The 23,077-nt window shown below is 37.7% G+C and overlaps 2 protein-coding genes across 9 annotated transcripts in view; one reads left to right on the top strand and one right to left on the bottom strand.

The window, feature by feature from the left end:
- Positions 1-2,504, bottom strand: part of LOC117342088 (gibberellin-regulated protein 14-like) — a 51,961-nt gene extending 49,457 nt beyond the window's left edge. The window contains exon 1 of the mRNA XM_033904079.1: positions 2,308-2,504. Coding sequence (XP_033759970.1) covers positions 2,308-2,504 — 197 coding nt within the window. The remainder of the gene's footprint in view (positions 1-2,307) is intronic.
- Positions 1-23,077, top strand: part of LOC117321526 (thrombospondin type-1 domain-containing protein 7A-like) — a 282,966-nt gene that overhangs the window by 144,476 nt on the left and 115,413 nt on the right. The gene's annotated exons all lie outside the window — the stretch shown is intronic.

Below are 23,077 nucleotides of genomic sequence, written 5' to 3'. Positions count from 1 at the left end.
GTTTGCTGCCTACTGATGTGTAATAACAACCATACACTGACCAAAACTTGACCATTGGTCAGCTGACCACCAAGGAAGAGGGATAGATATACAATATTTGATGGAGATATATACCACAGCGATCCTCTCAGCACTAACACATTAATTCATCACCCTGTTAATACAGCTGTGATGGACTTTCATGACGATGGCTTCCTGTGGCTACTAGTATTTATAAACATTGTTAAAGCCCTACTGTACAACATGTGTTTTATACAAAAAAGGGGATGGAAATGAGCATGATTCATGTAATGGTTGATCAGATAATCCTTAATGGTACAAGTTATGGATACAGGACTATACATAAAAATGCATAATAAAAATATTTTTCTGTTCATGTCAACTGTTTTAGACAGACTCCTTTCTCTAATGTGTAAATATTCTTAATATCAATTATATCATAACAATAAATATTTATCTTAATGGGAAGGGGCTGGTGTTATAATTCAGTAATGTAATTTTGAACTAGGTGGAGATAAGTTGATATTAGAATGAAGCTGTAATTTGAAACCTAGGGGGAGATAAGTTGATATTAGAATTAAGCTGTATGATTCCAAACTAAGGGGAGTTAATTTGGTGTTAGAATTAAGCTGTATGCTTTGAAACTAAGCGGAGATATTTAGCATTACAATTCAGCTGTAATTTAAAACTAGTGTGGGATTATTTATAATCATCAAAGTTATCAGGTGGAGCTATTGGAATTTATTAGAAACTATGGCATGTTATCATTTTAGAAACTTCAAACATATTTATAAAGATTGTATGGCAGTATAGATTACTGAACCCAAAAATGTGTTGGCAAGCTTAAATGTTTTTTTAAAGAAAAAAATTAAGGGTTAATTGTGTGTCGAAGATAATGAGTCTACATTAATTTAAGGTAGAAAGAAAATTATTTAGATTGTCTCTGAAACACCATAGCTTTTATCTTGATTTCACCTAGAGTTTCAGTGGCCGTTCTTCAAGGGCCACTTCAACAATGGAAACTGTACCGCACATTAAAGTCATCTTTGATAAATATCGCAGCATACAAACATGTCAGGCACTCTTCCAAAGGTTTCTCCTCTCCTGACATTAACTGTTACTAATATTTTACTAGATTTAAATCCTAAGTATCATTATGCAAAAAATTCTGATGTTGGGGTTTCCTGTGATGTTTCAATGGGTTTAATGTGATGGGCGACATGTGAGGTCCAATGTCACTGGCTTGTCAGGCGATGATACGTCCATGGTGAGATCTGTCCGTGGTGAAATCTGTCTGTGGTGAGATGATGGTAAAATGTTATAGCTGTCATGATCAGGTAACACTATAGACTACTCAAGACTCTTGGTTCTCCATCCCAAAATGGGCTTTTGCACCTCTTAAGTGGTACAGTTTCTCTAACTATTTAAATTTCAATGGCATCTCATAAATTATTATCAAACCCATGGCAGCTATGTATTTTAAATCAGATTAATGTGTTGTTCCTCAGTAAACTCAATACAAAGCCTTTTAAAGCAATATTGGAGAAGCTGTTCTCATTACCATGGTATGGTGTATTGTGTTAGGGCTTAAATTAACTTGATACAGAGATCTCACAGAGACCACAGTCAGTGGACACTCAACGTACCACCATGAGGGGACACTCAGCGTACCACAGTCAGTGGACACTCAACGTACCACCGTGAGGGGACACTCGATCAACGTACCACCGTGAGGGGACACTCAACGTACCATTGTGAAGGGAAACTCGTTACCATGGTATTATATATTGTGTTGGGGCTTGAAATGATACAGAGATCTAGATGGGGGCACTCAACGTACCACAATGAGAGGACACTCTTTACCATGGTATTGTGGTGTTAGCCTGATGTGACAAAGATGGTTCATTGATGATGGCGATGTGAGAGAGTATGATGGGACGTACTCTCCAGAACATTTAACTAACCAGCATTCGCAGCTACTTTTTACCAAGTGACATAGGACATGTTCTTCCAAGCTATCAAATGACAAGGGATTTGCTTGCTGCATGGATTGCCACTGAACCTGTTATTATGTGGAAGTAGGGTGGGTCTGATGGGTGCTTTATCCAAATTAGACAAGAAAGCCTCGAGCATATCAGTTACAGCTGCTGACAAAGTCCCTAAGCAAGACTAGCTCCTGTCCCTAAAATAGTCTTCTGGTTATGTCTGATCTTGAATTACAAACTAGGGGCGAATAATCTCATATTAAAATTTAGTTGGGTTATGGCCAGTGTATCTTAAGACCTATTCTCAGAAAGCATAACTTACATGACTGTTGACACAGTCCTTAGACTCGGAAAGTCTAGTATCGCTGCTGAACCAGTCCAAAGACTCAGAAAGTCTAGCATGACTGCTGACATAGTCCTAAGGCTCAGAAAGTCTAGCATGGCTGCTGACACAGTCCAAAGACTCAGAAAGTCTAGCATGGCTGCTGACACAGTCCTAAGACTCAGAAAGTCTAGCATGGCTGCTGACACAGTCTAAAGACTCAGAAAGTCTAGCATGTCCAAAGACTCAGAAAGTCTAGTGTGGCTTCTGACAGAGTCATAAGACTCAGAAAGTCTAGTATTGCTGCTGACACAATCCTAAGACTCAGAAAGTCTAGTATCGCTGCTGACACAGTCCTAAGACTCAGAAAGTCTAGTATAACTGCTGACACAGTCCTAAGACTCAGAAAGTCTAGTATTGCTGCTGACACAATCCTAAGACTCAGAAAGTCTAGTATCGCTGCTCTCACAGTCCTAAGACTCAGAAAGTCTAGTATAACTGCTGACACAGTCCTAAGACTCAGAAAGTCTAGTATGGCTGCTGACACAGTCCTAAGGCTCAGAAAGTCTAGCATGACTGCTGACACAGTCCAAAGACTCAGAAAGTCTAGTATTGCTGCTGACACAATCCTAAGATTCAGAAAGTCTAGTATCGCTGCTGACACAGTCCAAAGACTCAGAAAGTCTAGTATGGCTGCTGAACCAGTCCAAAGACTCAGAAAGTCTAGCATGACTGCTGACACAGTCCTAAGACTCAGAATGTCTAGTATGGCTGCTGACACAGTCCAAAGACTCAGAAAGTCTAGTATTGCTGCTGACACAATCCTAAGACTCAGAAAGTCTAGCATGGCTGCTGACACGGTCTAAACACTCAGAAAGTCTAGTATGGCTGCTGACACGGTCTAAACACTCAGAAAGTCTAGCATGACTGCTGACACAGTCCAAAGACTCAGAATGTCTAGTATGACTGCTGACACAATCCTAAGACTCAAAAAGTCTAGTATGGCTGCTGACACGGTCTAAACACTCAGAAAGTCTAGCATGGCTGCTGACACGGTCTAAACACTCAGAAAGTCTAGTATGGCTGCTGACACGGTCTAAACACTCAGAAAGTCTAGTATGGCTGCTGACACGGTCTAAACACTCAGAAAGTCTAGTATGACTGCTGACAGGGTCTTAACACTCAGAAAGTCTAGCATGGCTGCTGACACAATCCTAAGACTCAGAAAGTCTAGTATGGCTGCTGACACGGTCTAAACACTCAGAAAGTCTAGTATGACTGCTGACATGGTCTAAACACTCAGAAAGTCTAGCATGGCTGCTGACACGGTCTAAACACTCAGAAAGTCTAGCATGGCTGCTGACACGGTCTAAACACTCAGAAAGTCTAGCATGGTTGCTGACACAATCCTAAGACTCAGAAAGTCTAGTATGGCTGCTGACACGGTCTAAACACTCAGAAAGTCTAGTATGACTGCTGACACGGTCTAAACACTCAGAAAGTCTAGTATGACTGCTGACACGGTCTAAACACTCAGAAAGTCTAGTATGGCTGCTGACACGGTCTAAACACTCAGAAAGTCTAGTATGGCTGCTGACACAATCCTAAGACTCAGAAAGTCTAGTATGGCTGCTGACACGGTCTAAACATTCAGAAAGTCTAGCATGGCTGCTGACACAGTCTAAAGACTCAGAAAGTCTAGCATGGCTGCTGACACAATCCTAAGATTCAGAAAGTCTAGCATGACTGCTGACACAGTCCTTAGACTCAGAAAGTCTAGTATGGCTGCTGACACAGTCCAAAGACTCAGAATGTCTAGTATGACTGCTGACACAATCCTAAGACTCAGAAAGTCTAGCATGGCTGCTGACACGGTCTAAACACTCAGAAAGTCTAGTATGGCTGCTGACACGGTCTAAACACTCAGAAAGTCTAGTATGACTGCTGACACAATCCTAAGACTCAGAAAGTCTAGTATGGCTGCTGACACAGTCTAAACACTCAGAAAGTCTAGTATGGCTGCTGACACAATCCTAAGACTCAGAAAGTCTAGCATGGCTGCTGACACAGTCTAAAGACTCAGAAAGTCTAGTATGGCTGCTGACACAATCCTAAGACTCAGAAAGTCTAGTATGACTGCTGACACAATCCTAAGACTCAGAAAGTCTAGTATGGCTGCTGACACGGTCTAAACATTCAGAAAGTCTAGCATGGCTGCTGACACAGTCTAAAGACTCAGAAAGTCTAGTATGGCTGCTGACACGGTCTAAACATTCAGAAAGTCTAGCATGGCTGCTGACACAGTCCTAAGATTCAGAAAGTCTAGCATGGCTGCTGACACAATCCTAAGATTCAGAAAGTCTAGCATGGCTGCTGACACAGTCTAAAGACTCAGAAAGTCTAGCATGGCTGCTGACACAGTCTAAAGACTCAGAAAGTCTAGCATGGCTGCTGACACAGTCTAAAGACTCAGAAAGTCTAGCATGGCTGCTGACACAGTCTAAAGACTCAGAAAGTCTAGCATGGCTGCTGACACAGTCTAAAGACTCAGAAAGTCTAGCATGTCCAAAGACTCAGAAAGTCTAGTGTGGCTTCTGACAGAGTCATAAGATTTGGGCTCAGAAAATCTAGCGTGTCCCTGCTGACAGGGGATTTTATTTGTTTTCATTGTTTGTAATAAAACTTTAACAGTCATCATCTTTGATAAGACACACAAAACAATTTCCCCTAATATTGTTTGAATGATTTGTTGTTATCTGGCTTTATGATAAAGGTTTGTATGTAATGCAGTACCAGTTTTACGAGGGCTGCAACTATTCCAGGTTACTTCAGTGGCTGGCTTTTATACTACCCTGGAGACTAATCATCCGAGATTGCATACTTTATCTATATATTATAGCTCATGGAAACACATCTAGTGAATGTAAAATTCCTCTATAATATGTTAGTGTTTGTCTCTACTACCCTGGGGAAACTGTTCCATCATCTACTCTGTAACTTAAACAACAATCCAACTTGTAAATCTTTTTGAAATTGAACAATTACAAAATGTCTGAAATGATGATAATATTGCACTGTGAGCTGTGGTATTGACTACTAGACCTGCCTTCAATCTACTATATATACCCAGGTCAGGTGTAACTACATCTTGTATATATTAGAATGCCTATGTAAATGAACTATGGAATTTATCTTATGACCTGCCCTGGGAACTGTCATTTCATTTCCCCCTAAGTGGTCAGTTTAATCAGGTTCGCTATCTCTGTCTTGTCTATATATATCCTACTGATCTAGTATATCAGTGTTTGCTGTTATTATCTACCTATTATACTGACCATTGTCTAAACTGCTATTTCCCATCTACTATCATACTGACCACTGTCTAAACTGCTATTTCCTATCTACTATTATACAAACCATTGTCTAAACTGCTATTTCCTACCTATTATACTGACCACTGTCTAAACTGCTATTTCCTACCTATTATACTGACCACTATCTAAACTGCTATTTCCTATCTACTATTGATACTGACCACTGTCTAAACTGCTATTTCCTATCTACTTATTATACTGACCATTGTCTAAACTGCTATTTCCTACCTATTATACTGACCAATGTCTAAACTGCTTTTTCCTATCTACTATCATACTGACCACTGTCTAAACTGCTATTTCCTATCTATATTATACTGACCATTGTCTAAACTGCTATTTCCTATCTACTATTATACTGACCATTGTCTAAACTGCTATTTCCTATCTACTATTATACTGACCACTGTCTAAACTGCTATTTCCTATCTACTATTATACTGACCACTGTCTAAACTGCTATTTCCTCTCTACTATTATACTGACCACTGTCTAAACTGCTATTTCCTATCTATTATACTGACCATTGTCTAAACTGCTATTTCCTATCTATTATACTGACCATTGTCTAAACTGCTATTTCCTATCTATTATACTGACCATTGTCTAAACTGCTATTTCCTACCTATTATACTGACTACTGTCTAAACTGCTATTTCCTACCTATTATACTGACCATTGTCTAAACTGCTATTTCCTATCTACTATTATACTGACCATTGCCCAAACTGCTATTTGCTATCTACTATTATACTGACCACTGTCTCAACTGCTATTTCCTATCTACTATTTATACTAACCATTGCCCCATCCCATTGTGTCACACCCCAAATAATTGTTACCATTGCAAGCACCTTTATTTCCTTGCAGTTTAGTATGTTTTAAGGGTGCCAAGGCCAATGTCACTGTTACAATTTATTGAAATCATCTATATCACTCCAAAATTAGTACCAAACTACATATGAAGGTCATGCATGCATGAGAATGTTTTTCAGGTTAGGGTTTCAAAGTCATGATCAAGATCACATTGCTATTATAGAAAATCCTTAACTATAAATTAGATGTCATCATGACTGATTCTGATCAAGTATCAGACAAAGGTAATTGTCAAACATTCATACTTTGCATAGGACCAATCTGTTGCCAGTTGTTGTAGATAGATAAATCATATATCATACAATTGATCTCATATTTTGTAAGTTATCCAAAAAGATGCATTAGTGATGTTTTCCTCTTAAAATAGTTGGCTTGCTACTGTGAGTTATTTAGGTAAGTACATGTGCCTGACCGACCAGAGTTCACAAGGTTCATTGGAAGCTTCGGCTCGATATGTACATACTTTTACATAAATTGGATATGTTCACATCATGTTTTGACAGGTTATCCCTGGTCAACCAATCAACTTTCCTCATACAGGGGTCATTAACAAATCAAATTAGCTGTTTGGTTGGCACACACACATGTTTTGATAGCTCCTCTCAGGCTACACAATTAGTCTTTTACCAAGCAGTCGGTACCAAATAGCTGACCTTGTAGACATCCCTGGCTGTATATCACTGACCAATCAGCTCCCAAAACATGGCCTTGGCTACAAGATTTCTTTATGGTCATTTGACCAATCAACATGGCTGTTGTATAATGATTAATAACTGGTCACAAATCCAGATGTTTATGTCTCAGGCATAGTTCACTGACCAATCAACAAGTATGTTACATCAGCCGACTACCAATCAGCTGAGCTATTACATGATTCATTGATTCACAGCCAGCCATTACAACTGATTTTGTACATTGTCCATTGACATGGAAAAGTTATTTTAGATAGGGTCAGTCAACATTATGTAAATTTAGAAGCTGATTTTTTCGAAATGTGTATCCATTTCTTTTTTAAAGCCATTTTCTCCAATCCATTTTTGAGATTTTTAACCCTACAGGTGTTGGTGCTGGAAACACTTGGTCTTGTCCTATTGGCCAGTATAAAGTCCTTTTGCTGGAGAATGCTGGTCTGTAAGACACTGAGTGTCCTGTTGCTGGATACTGAAGGTCATGTTGCTTGATACTGAAGGTCATGTTGCTTGAAACTGAAGGTCATGTTGCTGGACACTGAAGGTTATGTTGTTGGACACTGAAGGTCATGTTGTTGGACACTGAAGGTCATGTTACTTGATACTAAAGGTCATATTTTTGATACTAAAGGTCATGTTCCTTGACACTAAAGGTCATATTGATTGATACTGATGGTCATGTAGCTTTATACTTAAGGTCATGTTGCTGGACACTGAAGGTCATGTTGAAGGAAGTCTTAATCAGTAGAAAAGGAAGAATCTTTTTAGATTTCTGTCAACAATCAAGGTTGAAAACAATGTTGTAGCAAAACTATACAGTACTAGAAAATATAGTTAGAGCTGCCACATTCTCAACACAGGATATTGCATTGGACATAAGGAACCAACTCCTAAAAATTACTTTTCCCTCTCAACCTTAATCACATCATTGCTACACACATTTTACATGTTCCAATGCTTCTATCATACTCTCAGGTCAAGGTGCTCCCACTCAATGGTTTGGCTCTGTTGTGGAGCTGCCCCGTGGGGTTGTATATTATTTTGTGTCACTGCCTACATTTTGACACTAATAAAGATTTGGGAGTGCCTTATTGCAGTGTACATTGTATACATCAATAATGTTGATGTTCCTGTAGCAAGCCCAGTTGGTAAGTCAGAGACCAGATATAAGTGGGTACAATTATATACCCAGCATCCTGGTTGTATAGAGATTCATACAGCATGTATTCATATAATCAGTACGCATATTACATAACTTAATAAATAATAAATGCCTTGCTAGTGAAGCAGATGTGTCGGCCCAAGTCACTGGGTTGGAAAATGAAAGTGGGTCATTTGTACTCTGAATCTGGTCCATAATCTTGTAGTAAATTGCACCATTTCTGATATATATACATTTGTCCCATAAATCTGTGATTTTCACGCTGATCAACATTATATATACACTGTAGAATGTAAGGAAACATTACAGGTTGTCCCTGATAGAGAAACTAAACACAGCAGTAATTAAATAGAATGAAGATATAATGGTAAAATTTAACACAAAATTGTGCCAGAGTGGCTGGGGACAACATCATTACTGACTTACACAAGCTACAGTAGCCCTCCCCAACACCATTACTGATACACAAGTCAGAGTAGTCCTCCCCAACACCATTACTGTGATACACAAGTCAGAGTAGCCCTCCCCAACACCATTACTGATACACAAGTCAGAGTAGCCCTCCCCAACACCATTACTGTGATACACAAGTCAGAGTAGCCCTCCCCAACACCATTACTGATACACAAGTCAGAGTAGCCCTCCCCAACACCATTACTGAGATACACAAGTCAGAGTAGCCCTCCCTAACACCATTACTGATACACAAGTCAGAGTAGCCCTCCCCAACACCATTACTGATACACAAGTCAGAGTAGCCCTCCCCAACACCATTACTGATACACAAGTCAGAGTAGCCCTCCCCAACACCATTACTGATACACAAGTCAGAGTAGTCCTCCCCAACACCATTACTGATACACAAGTCAGAGTAGCCCTCCCCAACACCATTACTGATACACAAGTCAGAGTAGCCCTCCCCAACACCATTACTGATACACAAGTCAGAGTAGCCCTCCCCAACACCATTACTGTGATACACAAGTCAGAGTAGTCCTCCCCAACACCATTACTGAAAGTAACCCTCCCCAACACCATTACTGATACACAAGTCAGAGTAGCCCTCCCCAACACCATTACTGAGAGTAGCCCTCCCCAACACCATTACTGATACACAAGTCAGAGTAGCCCTCCCCAACACCATTACTGATACACAAGTCAGAGTAGTTGTCTTGGGTAGGTCTTCATGAGTGTGATGAGAATGAGCATGAATGTTGATTGGCTGGTTTTGACAATTGCATCATAATATAAAAAGCACTTCAAATAGGTGAATGCTGGTTGATTTCTTTTTTTCCAATGCTTTATTAGCACCGCCTATACCTAAGTTTTTTCTGATAGTTTGGTCGACAACTTTCCAATTTCTGAAAAGTTTACGGTTCTGTCTGAGACATCTTATCAAATGTTTATATATCGTCGTGGAGTCGCCAGGGTAATTGTCTATTCTACAAAACCTAGAGTAATATTTACAGTAATTTATAAAAGATGGAAGTGAATGAAAGAATCAATAACTGACTTCTTTCTCCAGAGATTTTTCAGCATCATCACAATATTTCTGTGTAATGAAGTAGCTTTGAAGTGCTGGCACAAAACGACCATTCTGTATATGTGTAATGATTGATGATATAACAGAATATGTTGTGAAATTTTCACCTTTGGACACAGTTGTTTTCCAGACATTCTCAACATATTAAGCCAGGTATGTTGTTTTGTTTTTAAACAGCTCTCTATTTCTTCTGAAAAGTGCCTACAAAATCCACACTGTACAGAATTACAATATTTTTACAAAGGGGCATCCAGTTGACCTTGAGTTTCAGCACATATGTCAAATAGAATGTGCTTTCAAACCCAAGACTCAAATATGAGTTTGGGGAGTCAAACACATTCAAGGGTCCGCTGAAAGTCCTGTTACAGTACCATGTACTCCACCCTAATAATAGAAAAAGTATTTCTCTTCTTACCAGATATTAAAACATTTTATAATCACGAAATTTTTTTAATTTTATATTTAGTTTTAAAGAGGAAAAAGTGTAATGATGTTTAATTTTTCACTTTAGAGGAAATGACTTCAATATTAGTGTGACAAATCTTTTTAAAGATCCTTTTCGGGTTTGTTAGGTCATCTGACCCGAAGGGTCAGGATGACCTATAGTCATCATGCTTCGTCCATCGTCGTGCGCCGTCCGCCGTCCGCCGTGCGTAAACTTTTCACATTTCAATCTTCTTCTCAAGTTCCACCAGTGGGATTAAGCTGAAACTTGCCTGAAATGATCCTGAGATGGTCCTGACCAAGTGTTGTTATTTTTCGGGTCAGTCCAAAATCCAAGATGGCCGCCATAGCCGCCATTTTGGAAACACATTTTAAACTTCTTCTCAAGTTCCACCAGTGCGGTTGGGCTGAAACTTGCCAGAAATGATCCTGAGATGATCCCGACCAAGTGTTGTTATTTATTAGATTGGTCTTAAATCCAAGATGGCCGCCATAGCCGCCATCTTGAAAAACACATTTTAAACTCCTTCTCAAGTTCCACCAGTGCTATTGAGCTGAAACTTGCCTGAAATGATCCTGATACGATCGCGACCAAGTGTTGTTATTTTTCGGGTCGGTCAGAAATCCAAGATGGCCGCCATAGCCGTCATCTTGAAAAACACATTTAAAACTTCTTCTCAAGTTTCACCAGTGCTATTGAGCTGAAACTTGCCTGAAATGATCCTGATATGATCCCGACCAAGTGTAGTTATTTTTGGGGTCGGTCCGTAATCCAAGATGGCCGCCATAGCCGCCATCTTGAAAAACACATTTTAAACTTCTAAAGTTCCACCAGAGCTGTTGGGCTGAAACTTGTCAGAAATGATCCTGAGATGATCCCAACCAAGTGTTGTTATTTTTCGGGTCGGTCCGAAATCCAAGATGGCCGCCATAGCCGCCATTTTGAAAACACATTTTAAACTTCTTCTCAAGTTCCACCAGTGCTATTGAGCTGAAACTTGCCTGAAACGATCCTGATATGATCCCGACCAAGTGTTGTTCTTTTCCGGGTCGGTCCGAAATCCAAGATTGCCGCCATCTTGAAAAATAATGTTTGAAACTTCTCAAGTTCCACCAGTGCTATTGAGCTGAAACTTGCCTGAAATGATCCTGATTTTATCCCAAACAAGTGTTGTTATTTTTGGGGTCGGTCCGAAATCCAAGATGGCCACCATAACCACCATCTTCAAAAACACATCTTAAACTTCTTCTCAAGTTCCACCAGTGCTGTTGGGCTGAAACTTTCCTGTGATGATCCCGACCAAGTGTTGTTATTTTTTAGATTGGTCTGAAATCCAAGATGGCCGCCATATCCGCCATCTTAAAAAACACATTTTAAACTTCTTCTCCAGTTCCACTGGTGCCATTGAGCTGGAAATTGGTGAGGATGTTAAGAAAGGAGGGCCAACAAGGTGTTTTTTCAGCCTCGTAAAAACTTTGACATAGCAGCAATGGCGGCCATTTTGTAACATGATTGCGCAATCATGGTTTTCCTGAACAACACCTATTTCAAACTTCTTCTCAAATTCCACCGGTGGGATTCAGCTCTAACTTACCAGAAATTATCCTTAGATGGTCCAGACCAAGTGTTGTTATTTATTGGGTTGGTCAGAAATCCAAGATGGCCACCATGGCTAACAGTGCCACTATATACTTGCTACAGAGAATGCATACTACAATAATATAAGGGTTTTAATTTAGAGTCAGATGACCGTTTAGGCCCCTGGGCCTCTTGTTATGGTTTATCACCATTTTTCCAGTGGAGCCAAACTATTTAAGTGGTTTAAACAGAGAATCTGTTGTATACAAAAAATTTGGATTTTGCAAAATAATGATACCAAACCATAAAAGAACTATGGACCAAATCAATATTGCTGATCCAGCTCTATTAATTAAATAAAAAGTTGGGGAATTGAAACAATTTTCGTAATTGGTATTTTTCATTCGGATTCTTGGCATGATATTTTGTAAAATTGCAGGATATTCTTACCCAAGGCCAATGATACTGAGAATTTTACTAGATTTTCTTGATTATGGGTTGATTTTGTTATCAGGCAGTGTAATACAATGTACATGTACATGACAGACATCATAGCAATTGTATCCTGCTGCATGATTTCAGATCTAGATATTTTGCTTTCCATGAAAAATATGAAATAGATATAAAAAGTAAAAAACATCTTTCTGAAACTGGGAAACTTCCATTACATTTTCGGGTTTGGTGTTTGTTTTTTAGGTCACCTGAGATAAAGTCTCAAGTGACCTATTCTAATAGCATTTTGTCTGTTGTCGTCCATTGCGCATCGTCAGCCGTCTGCTTTCCTCTGCCTATTATCAGTTTGTAAACAACTTACATTTTGTATTTCTTCTCAATAACCAAGAGATCTAGAGACTAGACATTGAGCCTATAGCATGCTGGCAAATGTATGATCTTGACCTTAATTCATTCATAGTCCAGGGGTCAAATATGCTGAAATCTTTAAATGACATGTTCTCATTAAGCAAGAGGCCTAGAGACCTGATAAGGAGCATTGGAAATAAACACAAATAGATCACCTTTATTTCTCCACACATTTGTTTGTAGTCCAGGGTGAAATCTTTTTATGTTGAATCTTTTAATTATGTACAAATATCAGTTGCTCTTGTGAGCAGGTATTATTTGCTACTTTATTATCTTATATCACAAAAACAAAGTTTCTTTTCTCAAAAATTCTTTATATGTTTAATTACTTCGAAATGCAGACAGGTTATATGAGACAATAACCAGTACCTGCTCAAAACAGCAGATAACTTTGCATAACGAAATACTCAATGGCACAAACTGATGACCTTGAGCTTCATTCAAGGCCACCATGAGGCTCAAATATGTTAAAATCTTTTAAACGTCTTCTTGTTGATCGATCGAGAACCAACACACTTAGAAACTTCATATTTAGCATGTAGCATGCTGGGGTGAACAACAATCGACCTCAAATTCAAGGTCACAGGGATCACATTTGCCAAGATTTATCGAAACTCATGTGACCACTAAGGCCCATGGGCCTCTTGTTTGATAACAGCGCTAATTTGAGATTTAGTTCATTTGGTAATTTACTTAATTGCATCTTCAAAAAGGAGCTGGTTTCTATCATAATATTGTATAAAAGGTTTGTAACAGGTTGTTGAGAGAATGCTTGGTACAGCAAGTGCAGTATATGACATAACTGAACCAAAGCCTTAGGGGAATCTTTCCTGCTATTCTACTTGTCTAATATGTGATTAAGTTTAGAAATTATTTCTATCTATTTCTGCATGTCAGTCAATGATCATTCAGATTAAGAAGTCTTCACACATGTAATTTCAGTTCTATAGATTCCAAAGTTTCAGGAGCTTGGATGAATTTTTCAAATGGTGCTCCAAGATTGTGTAGTGATTTGATGACATTCTCAACACTTTGTACCCAAACACACCATGTTGCTGCAATTGTTTTCAGTGCATGTACTCATTTCAATTGTTGGGATCTGCAGTAACCATGGTTATATAACTGTATCCAATCGGTGAAGTTTAGATAATTTTGTCCTTCAGTGAATTTCAGGGTCATGTATCACAACATTAGTAGAGAAAATGGGACCTTGAGAAATCAATTTGAAAAGAATCAACTTGTTCTAGAGATGGATTCTAGATGCATATGTATTGCATTTAGTCACGCTATTTTGTGTCCAACCCATGATCAGGTTTGACATTAGTAATAAGCAATAGATTATCTTTGTAGTTCACGGCATGATCTCTAGGTTGTATGGGTGCTTTTCTTTTTAGCTATTTAAGATGCTGTGAGTTTCTGGTTCATATACATAGATCTTGTGTGGTTAACTTTGTAGATATAGTTTCTACATCAAAAGGTTAAGGGAATTTTAAGCACTTTAATTAAATACTCTGTACCTTTCCTTTGCCTGTTGAAGGACCATAGGTTTGATACAGCCAATATATCCCTACTTTGTCCAGACTTCAATTGAGAGAGTCGGTCCTCTCTCTGTTATGTATTTGTTAGTCTGATAACTAAAGCACACCTGAGTCCCCTCTCAGTAGTGTGTTAGTCTTGTAACTAAAGCACACCTGAGTCCCCTCCCAGTAGTGTGTTAGTCTGATAACTAAAGCACACCTGAGTCCCCTCTCAGTAGTGTGTTAGTCTGATAACTAAAGCACACCTGAGTCCCCTCTCAGTAGTGTGTTAGTCTGGTAACTAAAGCACACCTGAGTCCCCTCTCAGTAGTGTGTTAGTCTGGTAACTAAAGCACACCTGAGTCCCCTCTCAGTAGTGTGTTAGTCTGGTAACTAAAGCACACCTGAGTCCCCTCTCAGTAGTGTGTTAGTCTGGTAACTAAAGCACACCTGAGTCCCCTCTCAGTAGTGTGTTAGTCTGATAACTAAAGCACACCTGAGTCCCCTCTCAGTAGTGTGTTAGTCTGGTAACTAAAGCACACCAAAGTCCCCTCTCAGTAGTATGTTAGTCTGATAACTAAAGCACACCTGAGTCCCCTCTCAGTAGTGTGTTAGTCTGATAACTAAAGCACACCAAAGTCCCCTCTCAGTAGTGTGTTAGTCTGATAACTAAAGCACACCTGAGTCCCCTCTCAGTAGTGTGTTAGTCTGATAACTAAAGCACACCTGAGTCCCCTCTCAGTAGTGTGTTAGTCTGGTAACTAAAGCACACCTGAGTCCCCTCTCAGTAGTATGTTAGTCTGGTAACTAAAACACACCTGAGTCTGGGATCCCCTAGCTGTCAGTAGTGTGTTAGTCTGGTAACTAAAGCACACATGCAGACTAGCTTGATTTGTGTTTTCTATAACTTCATAATAGAAATGATTTAAGACGAGAAGAGGTGAACTACAGTAATAGCCATTAGTTGGTCCAGGGAATGCTGTTTATGTACCTTGGTATTTCATATCAATATCTGTCTATACCATATTTTACTAATTGTACTATAATGTTTCATTTAAAAAATTGTTGTTAGATTTTACAGAGTTTGACATGCAACTTCACTCCCTAGATGTACAGCGTACAAAGAATAATACAAGGCAGAGAATATATTTTTTTTATCTTATCTTATCTATTATATTAAACCGAATGAGAAGGGAACATGTCAAGAAAATGACTACTATTTTACGCAAAACAATAAATATGCTCCTAGTTTTTAAATAACTTGGAAAATATGAAATTATTGATCTTCCCAAATTTATGGGTAGTAGATTACAATATGGTTGTAAAAGCAGCAGTGCTGCCTGATGTGGTTTATGATGGGGGGAAGCTCCCGTATCACTCTCCTATCTCGCTGTCAGACTCTTCAGACTGCATCCTTATACACAACGACTTCCTCACACACCGTTTATGTTATCAATGATCTCTGCTTCAAAGATTGAATTTCAAAAAAATAATTCAGTTTTAGTCATTTTAGTCTTTTAAAGGGCAAAATGTGGATCTTTTCAGATGTTTTGGAAAGAAAATTATTTCAGGGCTCCTGTAGTTCGAAATATTGTTGCTGTAATAATCAGTCTGAGGTTTACCTCGGCCAAATGTGTTTTTAATTCATTACATCCCTTGCCCATAGCCACACAGGCTTCAGAGATTGGATTTCAAAACTTAATTACTTTTTTTTTTTCAATATTCTTTATGAATTGGAAAAAATCATATTGAAGATTTCCTGACGATTACATGTCACATGTATGGTAGAAGTGTCTCTTAAACTGGTGAAATACATACAGTATCCAGCTGGAGTCCATGGGATATACTGGTAATGCAGTGTGTATATATATAATCATTAGGTCTTAAATTTCTCTGTAGAATCCTCACTAGAGTCTCCGATGTGTAAAGTTTCCTCTCCTGTATCTAATATAATATCTGAACAAGTCTTGCATGTTTGTCGACTACTTAGTGAAATCAGTCTCCATCATAATTGCTCTGTTCGTGGCAGTGTAACGTGACTTTTCCAAATTGACTTTTTATCCTGACAGGCTCTAAATTTCCAACCTTATTGCGGTTGTTCGCCAATGTTTCAAACTCTCTCCTATGGATCTGTATGATCATTCTTTGATGTCATCTCTGCACTTTAGATATAAAATTATGGCATTGTGATATAGGGAAAAAATGCTTTGTTTTCTACCTTCTTTAATTTGATTTCAAAAACCAGACCTAATATTTGTCTTGTTAAACTCCCCACTGTTGTATTGGTGTATTGTAAAGTGTTCCACTCTTTACAGATTTAGTATAATTGGTTTCTTGGCGAGAAGCACCTAGTACAAATATACTAATTATGATTAAAGTGTTCAGCACTTTAGTGCTTTTTTACTTGCTTTAGTGAACTACGTTGTAGGTGCCAATGTTTATGAAGGTTTAAGAAGGTTTATGAACATTTACCCAGGCAGAAAATAAATATATGTATCTTTATAACACTCGATATATCATCAACACAACACTATACCTGTGTAAAGTATGATAAACGAGCGGAGAGACTGATTCACGTTTGTTTACGATTGTGAGAATTGCTATAAACATGTTACTCTTATATACCATTAGAGATCTGTCAGATAAAAATCTATCTGTTATCATAGGGAGATTAAAACTACATGTGTCAATATTTACTGTCTATACCCACACTTACACTGATCCATGGCCAGTTATAATCACCCACATCAACAGTGAGCTTCTTCTCTCCATCACACAAACCTGAGTGACAGGCGCCATTTTTAACAGCGTTTTAAGCCCATTAATCTTGATATAGTTGTACACTTTGTCCTGGGTATCCCCCACCCCTTCTTACTCATGTTTTCTATTTAGTACATCTACTGGGATTGCTTAAGATTGATTTATTTTCCATGTTGTAAATTGTTCCTACAAATGTGCCATGATGCTCCTACTAGAATTCCTATCACTGTAGAGGCCGATACCGACACTGACTACTCTTTTAGAGATTTATTTTATATGTTCCCACCAGGTTTGTTGGTGGAATTTTTTGGCACTACAAGTCGTGATAATTGCACTGATGTATCTCAGGTGTATAGAGATATTTGTGTTTTTACTAAGGCAATGAAGAGGAAAACATGCTGTCTAGCTCCTTGAACAGCACCACAATTGATAAAGCTGCTCGATAGTTCTCCAATGAGGTCCCTAATTTGTGAACATGTTTTTCTGCTATACTAATTAGTAATAAGACTCAACGCTGCAAAGTTCATTTGCCTCCCTGTGAAGTTCATTGGCGATAGGGAGATTTCTACTTTAGAATTGTAAAGGTCGGTCACGATTATCAACACAGGTGTTTTCTGTATACCTATCTACAAATATTACGGCATGAAACAAAACAATGTTTATACTCGACTACTTTCATCTTTTTATTTTATTTCACCATTTCTTTTTCTCATTCATAATATATTCATATGATATTCATAATATATTCATATGATATTCATAATATATTCATATGATATCCTAAAGCCGGGAGTCAATTTGGCTAAACGTGGTTGTTAACATTGTAGCTATTAATGACAAAGTTGATTATAATCCTTATTGAAAACAGCAAGATTTTGTAGCCAAAGCTCTCCATATTGATTATAATATTTGTCTTAAATATGTACATACCACTTGAGATTCCTCAGGCTCATTATATAAAACCACCACTAAATAACAAATGTATGTTTGACAAATTAGTCTTAAACATTAACCTGAAGGCCAAAGTCAAGAGGTCACTCAAGGTCATTCATTCAATTGAAAAAAAAAAAAAAATGTTGCTCATTTATTAATTCATTCTTTTTTTGCATGCTGAATAGGAATGTTTTATAGTTTGAATTTGTATGATGACCTGAATAATCTAAAGACCGTATCTATGAAGAATAGAATTTTTAGCAGTTTGTGTTTCTTAGTAAGGGTTGAATTATTAAATAATCTGAGTTGTTGAGTTAAAAGAAAGAGTTATACATTATAGTTTGAGTCTTTAGTCTGCAGCTTGAAGGAGTGAATGATTATGTATGAGTAAAATTAGAGTATATCAGAGGTGAGAGTTTATAACCAGGTATTGTCAGGTGAGAGTTTATAACCAGGTATTGTCAGGTGAGAGTTTATAACCAGGTATTGTCAGGTGAGAGTTTATGACAAGGTATTGTCAGGTGAGAGTTTATGACCAGGTATTGTCAGGTGAGAGTTTATGACCAGGTATTGTCAGGTGAGAGTTTATGACCATGTATTGTCAGGTGAGAGTTTATGACCAGGTATTGTCAGGTGAGAGTTTATGACCATGTATTGTCAGGTGAGAGTTTATAACCAGGTATTGTCAGGTGAGAGTTTATAACCAGGTATTGTCAGGTGAGAGTTTATAACCAGGTATTGTCAGGTGAGAGTTTATAACCAGGTATTGTCAGGTGAGAGTTTATAACAAGGTATTGTCAGGTGAGAGTTTATAACCAGGTATTGTCAGGTGAGAGTTTATAACCAGGTATTGTCAGTTGAGAGTTTATAACCAGGTATTGTCAGGTGAGAGTTTATAACCTGGTATTGTCAGGTGAGAGTTTATAACCAGGTATTGTCAGGTGAGAGTTTATAACCAGGTATTGTCAGGTGAGAGTTTATAACCTGGTATTGTCAGGTGAGAGTATATAACAAGGTATTGTCAGGTGAGAGTTTATAACAAGGTATTGTCGGGTGAGAGTTTATAACCAGGTATTGTCGGGTGAGCGTTTATAACCAGGTATTGTCAGGAAGTTAATGAATTGATCCTGGAAATCAAGAATCACAATTAGTAGTAGATTGTAGAACTGAGAGTCAAACAGAAAACCAAACAAGTCATCGCTATCTGATCCTAGTTAGGGAGACAGACAACTGTTACTGATCAGGTAAGTATGATTAGTAGGGAGACGGTCAACTGTTACTGATCAGGTAAGTATGATTAGTAGAGCTCTAGAGTTCTGTTGTCATACCTGACATCTCTGTGAGGTGTACCACTATCAAAGTGGCGTCAAACTCTAAGCAGACACTATTAAATTTCAATTAAGCAAAGTGTTCATTAGCACATCATTAACAAACTCTTTATCTGTAACGGCTCACCACTGATCTGTCCACTTTAATTTACATCTCCGATTTGAAGACAGATGATGGTAATTCTATTTTATAAAAGTACGATGTATCGATTTAGTTGGAACTATAATCCTGAGCAACTACCACAGCAGATAGTCATGTATCAAAGTGTTTCACAAATAAGTTCTGGTTTTTTTTTTTATCTTAAACTAATTATTTTGCTTCATAAGATTATTCAATCTCAGACATTTTATGTTATAATTTAACTCAAAACTTTATGCTATTTCCTCATACTATCATTTTATACTTTCATGTCACACTACCAATTTGGCTAATTGCAATTGATTTTAGACACGTTTTTAATGAGACATATTATGGTTTGGTGTTTTTGAGTAACCTTGTGGCTGGACATTTGCTCTTACCTGTGTTTCACCTACGTTCACCAAAAGTCCTATACTATTTCAAGAGTTATTGCCCTTTATTTCAAGATTGCAATTAAACTGTAACACGCCTTGTTGATATTCTCTACATGTAAAGTCACATAATTTGTTATAAGTTTGTATTAGGTAAAGTGTCGGTTTGTATTAGGTAAAGTGTCGACATAATGAAGTTTGATCTATACCCTAGGTATGATATGTAGACTTAGTGGAAGAGGAATGTGTTAGAGTATTGACTTACAGATGTAGTTATAAGATGATGAACGTACATCACAAGTTCAAGTCTACATAGTTCACCTACCATGTTTGCTCCAAAGATTATAACTGGCTTGACCTAGATAAAAAGGTTAGATGAGTCCATCAGTAGTATTTTGGGGAGGTATAAGAGTAGAAATAATGAGCTTTGTTTATAATTAGGATGCGTTGTACAGCACATCAGAATTCCAGCCTTGTCTTTGTTGGTCATTAACAGATCATTTCCAGTTTACCTTGTGTATGGTTCTCCTATAAAAATGTAGTGATATAATGTGTTTCTAAAGAATTCTGTTTTCTTTCAACAAAATATCTTCAGCTAACTTTCTAAACAATAACTGTTGAATGGAGATAGCAGTCATTCTTACATACTTGTGTAGGTTGTATATACATAAGTGTTATTTCCCTAAATTTCCTCAAACTGTTATAAAGTAACTGGTCCTCTCACCTTTCATTCATTTTCTTACTGTGCACGAGAATGGAAGCCATTTTGAAATGTACATTTTTCACATTTCCCTGTGTATTCAAATTTAATCATTTTATCAATTCCATGCCTGATTAATCATTTGAAGCCACTTTTCCAGGATATCAAAGTAAAAAAAAAAAAAAAAAAAGAAAGTGGTTTCTGGCCGAGAAACTTCAGTCATTGCTTGAGAGACTATTAGAGTAAAGATGAATCCTTAAAACCAAAAATCTGATGCCCTGGTGCCCCATGAAATCAGTGTTGAGATGATAAATCATAATATACGTACCAAGGGTAAGTCAGCTGGGTCATTACACAAATATTGGTAGTCATTGTAAAACAAGAAACATATTACTACAAAGTCCAGGAAATTGATTTATGATTCCTTGTTTACCATACTTTTCATATTAGTCTGTACTCTTAAGCCTTCAGAACCAATCAACACTGCTACATGCTGGGGATTTTGGAAGTTGAAATGAGTATTTGGTGTATTTAAGGACATTGTAGTGGTCCAAGTAGGATCCAGGAGGCCAATTCTTACCTCATCACTGAAGCATTTAAATACCAACATGTTTAGAAGTAGATGAGTGATTTATTGAAATTTGCTTTCAGAGATTCTGATAGAAGGGTCAGGATGTCTCATATTTATAAAAGTAACAATGATTTCTTCTACATTTGGATTTGATCTATTTGTTTTCATTTTTGAGAATTCAGCCAGAAGTGTCCAACAAGCATTCATTTCATAATAGTTGATACATTTTGGAAAATTACTTTGTTTTTACCTTCTAAATGTATCTGCACCAGTCACAGCAAGCTGTATAAGCCTTTAAGTATCGTAGATAGTCTCAGCTATTTTAAAAGTATGTACACTCATTCAGATAATCTGTGATGTTGCTTTTTACTAACTCGCATTGAAGAAAGTTTGTTGATGTTCCATATACAGACCCTCTATCTAGACAATCACAAGGTTCTGAGAGTTCCTGATCACGGACCAACACGAGGTTTTTATAGAGGAAATACATTAATGTGTTATAGTGGCATATATTTCACATCACTGCAGGTGTTTGGTTGGCTGTGAAATTATTGCCAGGATTTATGTGAAATTGAGTAGTTTTAAACTGCATGTTACAGCTCTTTATAGTTTAAGATTCCCTACAATCAGTTTTAAGTAGTCTGAAAAAAAAACCTGCTGTAATTATTTTCTTATATCTTTTTGAAGTTCCAAGGTATAGTATGGAGAACAGATAAGTGTCATGGTTATATCTCCTATCTTTTAATTTTAATTCATATAAATTGATAAATTAAAACATTTAATGAAATATATTGTTCTGATTATGAGTTGAGGAACCCTTCACTCTCTGTAATGTAAGGGCCGTGCTTCACTCTCTGTAATGTAAGGACCGTGCTTCACTCTCTGTAATGTAAGGACCGTGCTTCACTCTCTGTAATGTAAGGACCGTGCTTCACTCTCTGTAATGTAAGGACCGTGCTTCACTCTCTGTAATGTAAGGACCGTGCTTCACTCCCTGTAATGTAAGGGCTGTACTTCACTCTCTGTAATGTAAGGGCTGTACTTCACTCCCTGTAATGTAAGGGCTGTACTTCACTCTCTGTAATGTAAGGGCTGTACTTCACTCTCTGTAATGTAAGGACCGTGCTTCACTCTCTGTAATGTAAGGGCTGTACTTCACTCTCTGTAATGTAAGGGCCGTACTTCACTCTCTGTAATGTAAGGACCGTGCTTCACTCTGAAAAGCTGGCTATATAAAGGAACAGTACTGCCTTTAACCAAATCAAATGCTTATCAGATCTTGGAAAGCCATAGGAAATCCTACCTTTCCATTTTCTGAACAAATGTAAGACAAAGTACATTATTGCCAGGGCACAAATGTTTTGTTGGAAGCAAAACTCAGACTGCTGGTAATTTGCTTTGGGCAACAGTGAGATCTAAGAACCGTTTTCTTTAGTTTTGTTTAAGGTACAGATATTCCTTAGATAATTTTAGCTAGGATATAAGTATTTGCAATATTTGAACTTTCTGCAGAAAAATGAGAAAAAAACTCACTTTGATGCTTGCGTTGTTGATGACATTCTTTATGACTAACCTCAGTACAAGAATGTCTATCAAATATGCTGTGAGCATTGCAATCAATGCTAGGCAACAATTGTGACCACCTGACTTTTTTGACACAATGATATCTGTACAATGGTTGTCTGGAAATGCATGAAGATCCATCATATATGTTCAGTCAACAGTCTTCACTGTAGGATTATTTAACAAAAACAAAATCAATTTCAATCAGTTGTCTCCAGTTGTCTCCAATTGTTTTATTATTTTGTAGACAGGATTGTGGCATTATCAGCTACTTCCAATGAATTTCTGGGATATGTTATAAATAAATATGTGTACATCAAATTTTCTTTTCTGTAAAATTACTGTGAAAGTTTACCATTT

This window comes from Pecten maximus, chromosome 2 (genome assembly GCF_902652985.1).
Source record: "Pecten maximus chromosome 2, xPecMax1.1, whole genome shotgun sequence".
NCBI classification, from domain to species: domain Eukaryota; kingdom Metazoa; phylum Mollusca; class Bivalvia; order Pectinida; family Pectinidae; genus Pecten; species Pecten maximus.
The sequence above is the reverse complement of the archived record's forward strand: the minus strand, read 5'-3'. Positions and strand labels throughout refer to the sequence as shown.